Source organism: Tetranychus urticae, chromosome 1 (assembly GCF_039701765.1).
Source record: "Tetranychus urticae isolate SD_2017Ah chromosome 1, NJAU_TeUrti_SD_1.0, whole genome shotgun sequence".
Taxonomy (NCBI): Eukaryota; Metazoa; Arthropoda; class Arachnida; order Trombidiformes; family Tetranychidae; genus Tetranychus; species Tetranychus urticae.
Genome location: NC_142958.1, coordinates 25,496,372 through 25,513,213, shown reverse-complemented (window position 1 = coordinate 25,513,213; position 16,842 = coordinate 25,496,372). Strand labels below are relative to the sequence as shown.

The following is a 16,842-nucleotide window of genomic DNA, read 5'->3' as shown; positions in this document are numbered from 1 at the left end:
GAAAATAGGCAACTTTTGACATCCTCCTTATTCAAATCAATCTTGAATGAGCAAAGAAACTCGTCTTGAAAACTCAGTAAACATCAAAGCAAAAAGTTGACTAATTATTGATTGAAAATTGTTATCATTGATATTTAAATGAATTACATGCTAACACATTAGAGAAAAAAGAGCATAAAAAATCTCGATTTTTTCATTTTCCGAGTTTCGCTTTGAAGCTAAAATGTTTACCAGTTATTAGTTTGCATTTGACTGGGAGTTGTTCAACACTGTGTAATAGTTTGTAAGTGTTTGTAGATGTTTATGTTTACATGGAGAAGAGACAAAATTGAATGAGGAAAAAGATAAAAAATGAAAATCTAAATAATACTTTAATCTTTACAAGTTGAGTAGGAAATAACAGCGAGTGTTAATCATAATAATTGACTGGATAAGAGTTAACGGTTTAACAGAAAAATGGTACAAATTGTGTTATTTGTAGTAATAAGCTTTTAAATGGTTTAGAAGGGTAAATCTCTCAAATTATTATCTCATGAAGTTTCTCCTCTTTTCCTCCTGTTTTCGAGCTGTGAAAACATTTATCAATTCCTGGTTAGAAAAGCAATTTACTTTATTGTCATTTTTGTTCCCTTTTTTTCATTACAATTGCATCTCTAGCATTTCCATTGAATCTCAGTTAATCTCCAACTCAGCCAGCAAACAAATTCATTGATTTTGAAACAATAAGAGTCGACCAATTATCGATACTTTTCATTCCAATGAATAGACGATTAAAGATAAAATTACTAACTTTAGCATCAGAAAAGGTGATTAAACATTTTCAATGAAAAATTCATCAAAAACTGAAAATGCTCATGAAACCGCTTTTGGCTCAACTTTGCTTGTCAGAAACAAAAGTGTCAAATTATCTGCAGACATTTTGTTTAAGACATTAAATTTTAAACAAAAGCAAATGCTGTAAATGAAGCATTTCTATGCAGTATTTTCATGATCCATTGTTGAGCGACTTTTTTGTTGCAAGAAAAAAGTAAAGTACAAAAAATGGATTCTGATTTGCTGGGAGTGAAGATGAAATTGGTAAAAAAAGGAAAAGAGAGAAGAGAAAGATATCAAAACTAAAGTTATCATGAAAGGAACTATTAATAAGTAAAGGATAAATGATACAAATTGGAATGATGGGAAAACAAAAAATGAACTAAAATTGTGATCATTTTTGTAGCTGCATCTCTTGATGCGTGGCTTACATCAATTAATCTCACCATAGTTGATGGATTTTCTCGTTTCTCTTTCGTTGCTATTCCTATGGCTATTTACCAAAATTGAGACCTTTAATACTCGAGTGATAACAGAAAACTTTAGTTACCTTTTTAGCTCAATTTCATTGTTTCTTTTCACTTTTTCATTTCAAGAAGAAAAAACAAAATGTTCGCAATCGTTGGTTGAACCCTTTTCAAATGTACATAAAACCAACCTTTTGCTCGCTTCCTTTTTCACTGGTAAAACCTTTTTCAATCTCAACATTGACAAGTTGCAGTTAATCAACTATCAAGAGCTATCTTTAATCAACATCAATCTAATTGAATTTCACATCATTCATTTTCATTAGGTCAGTATGAAAGAAAAAGCTTCATTTTCTTTATCATTTTCCAGTTATCTCATCATGTTATCAATCCATTAATAAATCATTTAAAGTTATCATTTTGTTTCGTAAGAAACGTAATAATCATTAGAATCGAGTTGTTCATGAAAGATGAATAACTGTGAAAAATTGAAACATTTTGGCTTTTCGCTAAAGTTGAATGGAAAGTGAATAAAAGGTTTTTTCATCTCGTCTGAATAATTGGATAATTAAGCGACTTTTCAGTGTAACTTTTTGATGTGAAAATTCGTGCAAAGTAAATTTCAATTTGGTTCAATGTTAACAATTAAAACATCTCGAGCATTTAGACGAGATTTAAATTGAGCATTTAATTGGATAGCTTTTCCTTTCTATTTTTTTTCTTCTCCATGAAACTCTTTTCTTTTCTTGATTAACATGGTTATTCACATGAAAATTTGAAAAGCTAAACAATCGATGAGTTAAGATGGCGAGAGTAAAAAGTAAACAAAGGTGAAGGATAAGGAATTGTTCAATGAGATTCACTCAATTTAATCGTAAATGAAGCTTATTCTGAATCATGTTGATTGTTGAAGAGAAGTGAAAGAAAGTTGCAAAAAGATGAGTTAAAGAAATGATGATGATGATGAAAGAAAAAGAAGAAGAAAAGTTGGAAAAGTTGAGAAAAAAAAGAAAGGATAAAGCAAAGTACAGAACACAAATCATTTAGTCGAGTTGATAGCAAATTTTCACCATTTATGCATCATTATTATCTTTATCATCATCCACATCATCATCTGATCCATTGTGTCAGCTTTTCTCAAATCTTTTTACATCCATTTTTTGGTTTGCCTTTTCTTAGCCCAGGGCAGCTTCAAAACACAATATCCATGAGAAGAGAAGAAGAGAAAAGCCAAAAAATTTCATTGCAAATCAAATTCATTTTCTCACTTGATTGGCTTAAATGAGGTCAGGTATAATGGCTTTGGAAACTTTTTCTTCTTCTCAACTCAGAAAATGATAAACTCACCATGAAGTTGTAACAAGGACAGCGATGAAGAGCGAAACAAAATAAGTGAAAAAAAAGATATTCAATAAAAGCTGAAAGATACAAGATAATGGCAGTGTCAAGTAAAGTAAACAGTGTTATAAAAAAAGTGTTGAAAGTAAACAAAATGAAGAGACAGGTGAAGGCAGAGGTTAGATATTAATCAATTTCATTCCCTGTTAATCAACAATTGAAACTTAATTTCTCTCTTCGATAATCTAATAAGAAGCTTTATTCAAAGATTCTTTATTTTATGGATGCAAGTTTTGATATCAACATTGAAAATCAATTTTAATTTTTCGCCAGTTTTAGTGTTGAACAACTCATTGATGAATATCACGTTTTATTACGATAACGACTTTGAATATAAAAAAATAGTTTACACCATCTTGTTTTTCATGGTATTTCACATCTTAAAAAATTAGTTTGAAAAAACTCTGAATCGATGGCGTTTCTGGTCCTCATCTTTTGTAAATTGTACTTCCATGGTTTACAGCATTTCAACAATAATTATCTAGAGGAAAGGAGTTGCATTGGTAAAGTGGTTAGGGAAAAGGTTCAGCCAAGAGGTTAGCTAATGTACGATAAAGTTGAATATCATCAACTTTTTTGCTTCTCCCTTCAAACCATTTCGTCAGCAAGTTAACAAGGTGAACAAAATGAATCGTATAAAAGCTTGTAATCAATCATGTAAACGACAGTTAATAAAGATGTAAAAGTGGTTAAAAGTGTTGCAAGTTGAAATAATGTTCATTAACCAAAAACACATCCAACAAAGAGTTTCATCACTTTCATGCGATACAAAACATTGGCTAGATTTGTGAAAATCTCATCTAATATATTATTTCATTCATCTTTGCATTTTTCAGAGTCAATTATTTCTTTAAAATTTGCTCAAATTTTGCATAATCATGCTTTTTTAATGAGTTGATAATCCTTGTTTCTTGAATAATTTGAACTGAGATTAAAATAAAGTGAAAAGAAAACCAGAAAAAAAGGAAAAGAACTGTTAACTGAGACAAAAATTTCTCTTGAATATCATTTTCTTTGAATCGCACCAAGCAAAGTGAATGGCAATGAATAAATTATGAATGGGTTATTGAGAGGTAAACAGTTAACAAGTAATAGACAAGAAAACATTATTCCCTTTGCTCATTATCCAATGTCATGCCAGCGAGTTGTTCACATTGAAATTAAAGGTAAACTTATTCCTGTGATTTAACTGATTCCCGGTGACTGCCATCATTTGTTTCATTATTCAATAAGAATCCTTCATCAGTCTTTTCCCTCCCAACACAAAATTTCTCCATTTTTTCAAGTTTCACCTCCTCTTCACCATTCTCATCATCAGTCTCATTAGTTGATCTTCATCCGTCGTAACTCATTGTCTGTACGTAGTACATGCTTGTAATGCACAGTCAATGCTCCTTGTCTATACTTTCATAGACTTATCCTTTTCTCCTATTTTTTCATCATCATCATCATGATTCCATTTTCACCATTTTTACTCATTGTAATGATGCTTTCCTGATCATCAAATGATTATCGTGAGACCATCCATGATTAATTAGGCTTCAACAGAAGTAAAACTCATTGCTCTTCATAATGATTCCTCATGTGAATCTTTCCTCTCTTTTTTTCATTCTCTTCCCTCTTCTTTCAGCATTCTCATCCTAAACTCTTCAAAGCTGACACCTTTATTCATTTTTAGGATAAAAATGGTTAAACATTGTTAACCTACGCAACACTGGCAAAAGAAGAACAAGAAGAAGAAACAAAACATGAAAACCCATCGCCATTATCATCCTTTGATGTTACCAGAAGAAGCAGACAAAGAACTTTTAATACAGATTAATGAATAGTAATAATGTAATCACAAAAGAATCATTGTCTTTCAACGATTCATTTGTTAAATTTCGTTGCAACATTGAACAATATTCACTTTTCCATCGATATTGAAACAACTCGAGATTATTTTCAGACCAACAGCACATTTACATCGACTATCATCTTTACCAATTTTAAACTTGCTAATGATCATTTAATTGGCGTTAATTTTACTCTACTTTTAGGAGCAAACATTTATACTAATGAATGGCTGATATTTACATTGATTTATCTTTATATCAACATTTTTCTTTCCTTGTATTTACTTTCTACTGTGACTTACTATTTTGGTTTTGCCTGTGAACCTTTTTCTACCTCTTCTCATGCTCTTGCCATTCTCATTCTTATTCATTAATTTATTCACTGTGTTTGTATTGAACATCAGGTTTGTTATCTTATTATTGAGGGAAAGTTAATTGGAGAGGTAAATGTTGATCGTTGATGTTGTTGGTAGATATTGACAGGGAAAATAAGAAGATAAATAGAAGATGAGAAAAAAAGGAAGAAATGATGATAATGATGATGAAACAAAAGAAACTCATGGAAAAGGGATAAAAGATGAACATGTGAATGGAGAAGAAGAAGAGGAAGAAGAAGAAGAAAAGATGGGAATGAAAGTAAAGGTCTGTTAGTCAAATTAGAAATCGATTGATTCCAAGATGAGAGGTTGATTGATCAAAGCCCCATTATCATGGGAAATGATATAGTTGATGCCTGTATGATTCCCTATCATGATGATGATGAAGATGAGAATGATGATGCTAACAGGATTACTAAATTTACGAGCCTCTCACAGTAATTTAACTCTCAAGAGTTTTCTACCTTTTCTTTGCTTCTCTCACAATTTATACTTGAAACCATTTCAGGTTAATCTTTTTTTCACTTTCAACTTTTGCCTGTAAATTTTTTTTCCGTTGAAACTCACAAACTCTCGATTCGAGTAAACCCAATCATTATAATAGATCAACAATGTTTTTACATTTTGTGCCGTTTCTCATGCTTGCCATGTTTTCCCCCTTTTTTTGCGAACACTTAAGTTGAACAGCAAAAGATGGGAAAAAATGTTTTTCCAGGTAAAAATTTCATCTCAAGCGAATTGGAATTGAGAAAATGTTATCAAGATAAAGTGTAAAGTACTGTGATGGAAATGATTCAATTGTTCAATTGCAAGCATTAAATCAATTCATTCATTTCATTGTTTAATCTCTTTTATCTGTTTTGCTTTTCATCATCAGTTTCGTTTTCTGCAACAAAAGTTAAATCATTTTTATATTCACTTTTCTGCTCAATCTTTGCTGGGTTATGTTTTGGAAACGCTCAAAATGCTTCACTATTTGAGGCTGTTTGAGTGAAAGTCTCTTTGCTCTTCTTCTTTATTCTCCGTTCAACACCACAGGTAACACACAATGCCAACAAAAGGTTGAATTTGATGATAAATGTATTTATATATTCAGGGAATATTGTCATGTGAAAATGGGAAAATTTAGTCAAGGATAAACAAGAGAGATTGGGGAGAAAAATTTTTGTCACTCAAATCAGTAACGTTCAATCATGCATAGTAACTTTATAAATGTTCACTCGAGTTTAAAAACTTTTCACTTTTCCCTTATAACTTTGGATACTTTTTACAGATCACTTTGCCTCCCATTTAATCATTTCCAGCCCTTATCACAAATATTTGTTTCACTCATTATTTAATGTTTAACACTTTTTTTGTTACTTTTTGATGAATGAAAACCTTCAAGCTTTACTGTTATTTCACTAACAGTAAATCTTGTGTTACTAATTTGTGTATCAAGGCTGACTCCTTGGTTCAGATTATCACAAATGGCAAGAAAACCATGTAAGATAGAGAAACGTCCGACTCTTATCAAAAAAATGTACAGAAAATTTTCACATTTCCATCGACTTTTACGAAACATTTTTCGATTTAAGAGATTGAATTCAAGAATTGATGAGAAGCCTTCAAAATCGTGAAATTTATTCCATTACAGCTTTTCGATTTCGGCATTCTGTCGTCTTTTTTCTAGAAAAATTTGTATTCTTTTCTATGGATATTTAAAATTTCTATGTTATCAAATTATCTCAAGAAATTATCACTTCATTTTCGAGTTTTTCGATTAAAATTTTTTGCATAGAAAGTCTGTGAATTACGAGTTAAATGAAATTAATTGTAGCAAGCTTTCTTCTAAAGACAAGGTTTTATCAACCCTATTTGACTATATCAACAGTGACTATATCATGATCATAGCAAGATGTATTCATGAAATTATTTTTTCATGCTTGTTTTTGTACTTGTTATTTAAATTATTCATCTTGATATAAAGCTACTTTAACAGGTATGCAACAGTTGATGATGTTCATTAATAATGTTTACAGTGACATTATTATCAACAGTTTTTGCTACAACATTCGTCGTTCGGAATTGAATGATGAATTGAATTTAAATGAATGTTAGAATATTTAATCATTGTTTCCATTGAAACATGTTCAACTTTTAAATGAAGAAAAGAGTATTTTGTCAACAGACATTAAACACTGTTTACCTTTGAATTGCAGGAAAAGAAGGAAAGCAAAAAAAAGAAGCTCAAAAAACTCATTTTTATTCCATTTTTACACTAAATATTAACCTCCAAGGAAATGACGAGCCTAAAGAGGGAGAAAAAAATGTAAAAAATTGAAAAAATTAAACTTGTCCAGATTAAAGGAGCAAATGATGAAGCTCATTGAACAAGTTTACCCAATACTTTGCAACAGTTTACTCAAGTTTATTAGTTTAACTGGGAGTGAGGAAAATGTTTTTTTAATCTTTTCTCCACTTTCTTCCTTCAAGCATCCACTTTGAGCAAACTTTGGCTGCTCATATTAATATTTACTACATTTACATGTTTCATGTATCTATGAATTTCCATGAAATTTTCTTTTCTTGCGCTTCTCTTTTCATCCCAAGTCATCTCAATATGTAATGGCAACAAATTGGACTTTTATTTACTTTCATCTCTATTTTCAATCTAAATTTATCATTCATCGTTGCCTAAAGGTCAACTTGATGAGGCTAATTTTGTCGATACTGAGTCTTGTTGCATTCAAATGATATTCACGTTTAACAATCAAAATGTCTTTTCATTCAAATTGCATCATAAAATGCTGACAAAACATGGATGACAAAAAAAACAAGTTATCATTAAAATTCATCTTTGTGCTACTCTTTTCAATGCAAATTCAAACCATTGGTTATTAGTTTGTACAATTTAATGAAGTTTATCAGTCGATCTAAATTCATTGGAATATTGAATTTCATTGATTTCTTCTTCCATCTACATTTCCTATTCTCGGCCAATGTATATATTTACACAAACACACAAGGAATGCTTGAGGGTGTTGAAAAACAAATACATGGATAATAACATGGAAAAAATAAACGTTGAATAATCAAATTTTTCCATTCCTTTTGTCAACATTTTCATTCAAATTTATCGATTTCGATGTTTGCCATTTTCATGTTTTCGCCTTTTTTTCTGCCACAAAAGTTTCTTCATTGGAACAATTATTTCTTTATGCTGAAACCTTCAAATTGAAAAGAGTTACAGTTGTTGAATTTCTGTGAATCATCTGTTTACAGTTCTAAATTCATGGCTGTAACAATGAATATGGAATAAAATTTGATTGCAATATTTCGTTACATTATCTTGTATTGCTATCTTTGTCGCTGTTATTAGATTATGATAACTTGATGCGAAAATTGTGTTTCACTCTTTTTTAGGGTGACTTTCCATTTTCAACTCCCAGTCATGATAATAACATGATAATGTTAGACTTCATTTACTTGAACCTTTCCATGATTACCATTTTGTTTTACTCCAGTTAAATGATGCTTTTTATACATCATTTTATATGCAAATGCTGTCAATTTTTGAATTTTATTCTTGCGCATTTTTCGATAATTAAATGTTTTCTAAAAAGGGAATCAAATGTTAACTGAAATTTCAATATCATTTATTTACTCCAAGTGAGGAAGATATTGAGGTTTATCTGATGTTATTAATTCTGTTCTGAAGATAACTTTGGAATGAAGTTTTTTATCTAAGGTGAAGGTAATCATGATGATAAGCTTTTAATGTCATACGAGTGACTGGAAATAAATGTGAATCTTTTTCATGAAGAATGGTTCTGATAAAGTTGTGGGTTGCTTGATGAAGGTGAAAACCGGAAGATGGACCAACAAATGCAACAGAAGATGAAATATATGAATGAAATTTTTCAGTGTTACCAAAGGAAAGGCTATCCTGTTGATTTGGCTGAATAATGAAAGGACAGTCAAGAATTAACCAGAGTTATAAGAAAAAATTGTGTTGAACGAAAAGAATTTTTTTCATCTCTTTTACTCTTCTTAATGTTGAACATTGAATAAGATGAAATTTATCTTACGGTGCAATGAGTCAATTGTCTGTTTTACAATGCTTTCTTTTACATGGTTTGTCTGCTTCTCAATCGTAACTTTACGCTGGAAATTCAATCAACTCAACATTAAATGTGAACAAATGAAACTGTAGTTATCAATGCAAGAATAATGAGTTTCAATCCATTTCTTTTACCTCTTTAATTCAATGAAATGAGGGAAATTTTTCACCACAGTCACAATTTTCCATTTCATCTCAATTTCATCCATTTTCACAATTTACTAACAGCATACAAACACTCAATAGTTTTTTAACTGTTGGTTGAACCATTTGCTGGTACAAAATGGATTTGATGGATCAATGTTATTAAAGAGTGATTTCCCACCAAAAAAGTTTCGACACCTAACTCGATGCTACAAAATTTTGAATTATTGCTTTTCATTTCAAAAAAATTACTTGAAATAAAAGCTCAAGAATGCTGAGTTTTGATATCTTCTTTTGCTTTGATAACTTGATACTTCTTCTTCATATGAACAAGTCGAGTCACGACCATTTGCTGCATTTGACTTCAACCTAACAAGTGAAGTATCTTAGGTTACTACAAACCCATCAAGTAACCCTACTTCGTGTCTCATCGTTGAACTCAAGTGACTTGAGACATTTCCTCGTCTTGATGCTCATTCTTGTTATTATTAATGTAAACATTTTACAACAGTCTTCTTCGTGAAATGGACACTTAAAAGTCTGGTAGCGACGAAAGTAATTCTTGAATATTTAGCCACTTATTCAAATTCAGATAATATTTTGATTCAAAGCAAATTTTAAACATTTAAATGTCTCAAGTTATCTTTATTCAATTGTTGATGGAATGATAAATCAGCGTAAAATGCATCTCAACAATAAACTTCACATGAAATCATGATGACCATTTAGGTCAGCTGAACTGAGAGTATACTTATTGTAAAAAAAGTGTACATTGAAATGAAAAATATCCATAAGCATTTGTTATACAGATTGAACCATTTCATTTTTTCCTTCAAATTTCATTTTATCAATCTTTTCTTTATAAATGTACATTTTTCTCGTTGTGCTGTTGATCCATAATCAAAAATCAGTTTCAACTTTGGGTGAAAATAGTGTAAATAAGAGAGTTCAAAATTTGGACAAGAAAGCAGAAAAAAGAACTAAATATTGAAAAAAAGACTAAACTGAAATGTTGAAGAAAAAATGAAGGAAAAAAGAAAAGAGTAAATATTTTTCTGCTGGGAATTGATATTTTTTTCTTAGACTCGTTATAATATTAATACTACATATTTGCTTCTGTTGAATAAAATGGAGTAAAATGTGTTCAACGGATGATATATACTTTTATTCACATAAATCTCATGAGCATTTGGTATTGTATTTGTTATCATGATGATGAGAAGGTTAACTCTTATAACGTCACGGAATAATATAACTCAATATTTAATACTATCATATTAGAATGGAGATTGAAATTTTCTACAAAATGGACAAGTTGACTTTGACAGACATTTTGTTCGCCTTCTTTTTGGACTGTCACTTTGAGTTGTGAATTGAGCAGAGTTGGCTCATCATGCTTCATAATGATTATCATGATGATGAATATGATGACTTTGATGTTCAATATGATGAACATAATAATGATGGAAGAAGAAGAAAAAAGGGAAAACATTTTTTATCTCTATTCAACTTGAGCATCTTTTCGCTTTACATTCAAAATGCTTTTCTCTTTTTTTTTCTCTACTCGACTCTTTGCAATTGTAATCAGATAACTTGCCAGTTTTGACTTGAATATCATAATGATAATAATTTGATAATTAATTGAGTTTCGCGAAGATTGATTGGGCTGTTGAAGTGTTTAATATTTAATTCATTCTGAGTTTTGCTTTACGCTCTTCTTCTGTTTTTACTGTTCAACTTTTACTCTTGCGAAGAGTTCAACTCCCAATCCTGGGAATGTGTCTCAATATTATAATTGCTCATTTCCTTGGGAATCAATTCAACGTTAATTACATGGTGAAAAGTGGAAAATAAACTCTCGCATTTCACCAAAACTCTTCTCATTTTTTCTTTACCTTTTATTTGGACTTGCATCTCACAGCTAAACATTGAATCAACTTATTATAATAACGAGCTGCAATTGTAAATTTACAGTAAAGATGTGTTTTTCTCACTTTTTGTACATCTTTAGGATGCAGCTTTTACGCAACTAAAGAAACCAAATTTGTAATTCAATATATTGATTGTGTGAAAGACAATTTGGTTTCCATTTTTCTGCACCAACAGTGATAAACAAGCAAATTACTCGAAATTTATGATCCTTCAAGTCAATTTGTTTCAACTTTTTGACAAGGGACTGGTCAAATAGACAATGGGAATCATCAGCAGTTCAAGTTTAACAAGTTGAAGTACACTGTAATAAGAAAAATGCAATTTCTATGTATTTGAACAGTATTGTGCTAGAGCTGATGTGAGCTTGAAAAGGTAAAAAAGAAACGACACGGCTTTGAACATTCATAAAATGAAAATTTCGAAGTTCGATATCTTAGAAAGTTTAGTTTAGAGTAACTAGTTAACCACGGATGATATTCATGCATTTTTGTGCAACGATAGTAATGCAATTGCTGCAAAGTACATACACTAACCACGTAAATCTGCCGAGCAAAAAAAGCCAAAACACTTGTTTCTTGTCTCATATTATTCTTCTACGATTAAATCCCAAAAGGTTGAAAAAAAGTAAATGCAATGGTGCTTTTCTTGCTAGGCCGAAAATGCAACATTTTGGTTATCCTCATTCTTTCATTTATCGAGGAATTTATAAACAAAAATCATTCATTTATTCACAAAAAATTGCTTTCATTTATCGTCGATTATTGTTTTGAAATACATTTTTTAAGTCACGACGTTTCAAGATCAATAAGCGTTGGAGAGGAAACGTCTTTACTTATGCACTTTGTGAAAGCTCGTCTGGAAAAAGTAACTTAATGTATTTGCTTTTGTTTCTTTGCTTCCTGAAGCTTGTTATCAAGTTGGTTCTGGTGTAAGTGCCATTTTTGGTCCGCAAAACCCACTTCTAGGAAATCATATTCAATCCCTGTGCGATGCCTTGGATATACCTCATATGGAATCACGAGTTGACCTTGAGCCTGAAATTAAAGAAATCTCAATTAATTTGTATCCTAATCCAGTAATTACCGGTGATGCCTTACGTGATTTAATTAAGTATTTAAATTGGACCAAAATTGCCGTCATTTATGAGCAAGATTTGTGTAAGTTTTCCATTTGTTTTCCAACCTCAACTGTATCTTTATTCAATTGCATTCCATTCACAAATGAAATTGAACATTCTTTCACCTCTACTTCATTTACCCATTGAAAGTGAAATTTCGATTAGCAAAACAATTGAAAACTTTAAATTCTAATCACACTTATCAATACTAATTATCCATTGATTAATAGCAATTAAACTTTGAAAGAAAAACTTCTCGTCAAATGATTGATTGACTCTAATTTCAATGAACAATTCATACTGAAACTTATTGTTGATCGAAAAATGATGAAAAAAGATTTCCCTTCTTGTTCAAAGATAAATTATCTTCAGATTTACATCTCTATTAAGAAGATCGTAAATCATTGAATCAATTCAAATTACCATGAAAATTCCAATTTTCTTCAACTTCTTTTTCATAGAAAACTCCCTTTTCTTTCTTTGACAAAATTCTGGTTAAACAAACCATTGAACAAATATTGCTCAGAAAATTAAAGGTTAAACAAAAACTGTAAACTAATGTTTAGTGATATTTGATGAGGATTTAGTCGACATTTGATGGACATGGAAAGTCAAAACTTGGATCAACTCATCACACGAAAAGATGAAACATCAGCATGAAAAAGTAAACTTGAATAATTAGCTGATAGAGAAATGAACTTTATCGAGCAATGCCAACCATCGAAAGTTGATGATTAAATTGAAGAAAACTTTGCAAGAGAAAAAAATTGAGAGTCGTGAGTAAAACGAATGGTTTAATTGTAATATAAAACATATAGAGTATTTACATGTGAAGTTAAAGACTTAACTGATTATTGATATTCAAATGGTTTAAATAGTGATTGACTAAACTTAACGGTTAATTTAAACATAAAGATACGTAATGTATTGAGCAAGAGATTAGACATAAAGGGGAAACAAGTGAAGGGTTGCACAATAGGTATGGATACATCTAACATTCTCCCTCAAACCTTCAATCCTAATATTTCAATGAATTTATTGTGTTTCTGTTTAGTTAGCCCTTTAGTTAATAGGTCAGCCGGCATTTCTTCTGTATTCAGATGGGATACTTCGACGTATCCAGCGGCAACGTTATGCTTTACATTATGATATCTTATATCCATGTGTTTAGTTCGTTTGCTAAGTTGCTCACTCTCAGCAATCTTAATAGCGCTTGTATTATCATTGTAAATTACAGTTGGATCAGCAGCTAAATCAGGATATCCGAGTTCAGAAAGTAAACTCTTCAGATGTTTAGCTTCATTTACTGCAGTAGATAAAGCAATGTACTCAGCTTCAGTGGTACTTTGAGCTATGATTGATTGACGAGTCGATTCATAAGAAACGGCAGCTTTTGATAATTTGAAGATGTATCTCGATATACTTTTCCTATCATCCTTACTTGAAGTTCAGTCAGCATCAGCATAACCTACGAGTGGCTCATCATCATATGAATATTCAAGTGCAAGTGATGTCGTACCTTTAAGGTAACGAAGCACTCTCTTTGCCGCCACAAGATGCTCTTTATGAGGTTCAATACAATATTTAGCTAGTTGATTGACAGTGAAGGATACGTCTGGCCGAGTTGTTACTGAGATATGTAACAGTGATCCAATGATACTTTTGTAGAGTGTTGGATCTATCCTTTCACAAGCAGTTGAACTACAAAATAGTTGAGCATTGGTTTCGATTGGTGTCGATAACGGATTACAGTCTTTGAGCCCATGTTTGTCAACTAGATTTGCTATAGCCTTTTGTTGATTTATACGGATACATCTGAGATTATCACGTTGAATTTCAATTCCGAGAATATGTTTTGCTGGACCTTTGTCAACTAAGTCTAGCTTACTGGATAATTCTCCCTTAATCCAATTCATGTATTCAAGACTATTAGCAGCTATAAGTAAATCATCAACATAAACTGCAAGGATACATCTATCTTCTTCGTCATCGATTGTAAATAGACATGGATCATTCAAAAGTCTTTTGAATCCGATTTGATCCAAAACCTCATTCAATTTTAGGTTCCATTGACGCCCACTCTGTTTTAGCCCATACAATGACTTTTTCAATCGGCATACTAAATGTTCAGTGCCAGGTGAGATGTATCCAGGTGGCTGTTGTAAATAAATCTCTTCATCAAGTTCTCCGTTCAAGTATGCTGTGGTTACATCCATTTGATGCAAATACAATTCATACTTAACACATAGTGCAAATAGAAGTCGTAAAGAGGTTGTCCGTACAACTGGAGCAAACGTTTCATTGTAATCAACTCCATATTTCTGACTAAACCCTTTAGCGACAAATCTAGCTTTAAATTTATCAATGGAGCTATCAGGATTATACTTAATGACAAATACCCATCTTGATCCAGTTAACTTTCTATCTTTCGGAAGTGTAACTAGATCCCATGTATGATTTGCCATAAGACTCTGGTATTCCTTATCCATTGCTTCTTTCCATTGCGCTTTCCATTTGCTCTCCAGTGCTTCTTCAGCGGATGCAGGTAACGGTATAATGTTGTTTGACAACACTTCGATATGACCTAGAGTGTTGTATTGTTTCTTAGGTCTACCAGGTTTACCAGTCCTTATTATTTTCGGTCTACCTTTACTTCTTGCTACACTTGATATTTCCTTGTTCATATCGATATTAGAACTTTGCAAATTTGATTCACCAACAGAAGTATCCGCAATATAATTGTCAACAATTTCATTGTCAGCCTCGTTTATCGGATCAGGAACCGATTCTTGTTCCATCTGATCTTCGAAGGATGTGCAGTCATTATCATTTGGTGAATTTTGAACACATTCAGTTTCAGACGTATCCACATCAAAAATAAGTGGGATACTTCCATCATTAGTATCCTCTGTTGAATCATTTTGATTCTTGGTTTCAATGAATCTAACATCGCGGGATTTTATCACTGTCCTTTTGATTGGATCAAATAATTTATATGCTTTTGAGTTGTCACAATATCCGATGAAAATCATTTTTCTTGCCTTTTCGGCAAATTTGGCTCGATTGATCGACTTATCCAATACAAAAGCATCACAACCAAAGGCTTTCAAATGGATAATAGTTGGCTTTATTCCATGCCACATCTCATATGGAGTTTTACCATCAACTGCTTTTGTTGGACATCGATTCCTCAAATATGCTGAAGTTGAAATAGCTTCAGCCCAAAAGCTGACATTAAGACCAGAATCAGACAACATTGATCTCGCCATTTCTTCCAGAGTCCGGTTGAATCTTTCGGATACTCCATTTTGTTGAGGAGTATTTGGCGCTGATGTTTGGTGAATAATGCCTTCAGATTTTAGATGTGCCTGAAAAACGTTATTCGTATATTCTGTCCCATTGTCAGTTCTCAATATACGGATACGTCTATTAAGTTGCTTTTCAGCACACGCTTGGTAATCCTTGAAGCAATTGAAAGCTTGATTCTTGGCTTTCATCGTGTAAATCGTTACATATCGTGAATAATCATCGATAAAAGTGATGAAGTATTTACTACCACCCAATGATGGCGTTCTTATTGGCCCACATACATCTGAATGGACAAGATCAAGAAGACCATCAGCTTTATTGGATGACCGTGTAAAAAATAAAGTCGTTGATTTGCATTTTAAACAAGTAACACATTGAAATGATCCGGATACGTCTTTATTCAATCCATTTACCATCGATTTACTTCTCATAAGTTTAATTGCTTCCAGGTTAAGATGTCCAAGCCTACGATGTAATTGATAAAGCTCTGATGAAGTGGTAATTGTTGCTAATTTCCCATTAGAGGTTGACTGATCAAAGACGTAAAGGTCATTAAGGTTTCTTTTACATATCATCAATGTTTGACCTTCTGCATCAATCACCTTGGCTTGCAATTTCTCAAATATAACGATCTTACCATTGTCCGTAATTTTTGCAACAGACAAATAATTACTTTCCAAACTAGGTACATAATGGGCTTTATTTATTCTAAACGCTCTTCCGTTTATTTGAGTGTTCAATGTACCGACACAGGATACTTCCAATTCTTGACCGTTGGCCACAGTAACATAGGATACATCTGATTCAGCAATATCCGTCAGTTCATCCATGGAGGTAACATAGTGTTTTGTAGCTCCACTATCGAGGATCCATTTAGCTGGCTTTGTTCTCTTAGCTACTAAGGATAACAGCTTGGCGGTTTCTTTTGTTCCACCTTCTCTTTTCTTAGTTTTATCTTTATTCAAAGGACATTCTGGTGCAAAGGATTTATGTCCTTCTTGTTTACACTTGTAACAAAAGATTCTCTTACCATGGATACGTCTCATCTTTTTGCTTGTTTTAATTTGTAACAACTTGGAAGTATCCACATTACTAGTTAAATTGGATCTACGCTCTTCTTCTTCTAACAATTTAGCTTTAAGAATGTTCAGATTAGGTAAATCATCACGGGAAGTAAGAGCAACAACAAGATTCTCATATGCCTCTTCCAAGCTAACCAAAAGCATAACTGCATAGGCATTATCTGGCATGTTGAAATTCTGGTTATCCAATTGGTCTTTAATATTCAAAAAAGCTTCAATATGTTCACGCATACTTTGACTTTGTTGAATCCGCATGGTAGCTAATT

The 16,842-nt window shown here is 31.8% G+C and overlaps 1 protein-coding gene across 1 annotated transcript in view; it reads left to right on the top strand.

Moving 5' to 3' along the window:
* LOC107364614 (glutamate receptor ionotropic, kainate 2-like) overlaps positions 1-16,842 on the top strand; it is a 58,638-nt gene that overhangs the window by 27,593 nt on the left and 14,203 nt on the right. The window contains exon 3 of the mRNA XM_015932041.3: positions 11,974-12,225. Coding sequence (XP_015787527.2) covers positions 11,974-12,225 — 252 coding nt within the window. The remainder of the gene's footprint in view (positions 1-11,973; positions 12,226-16,842) is intronic.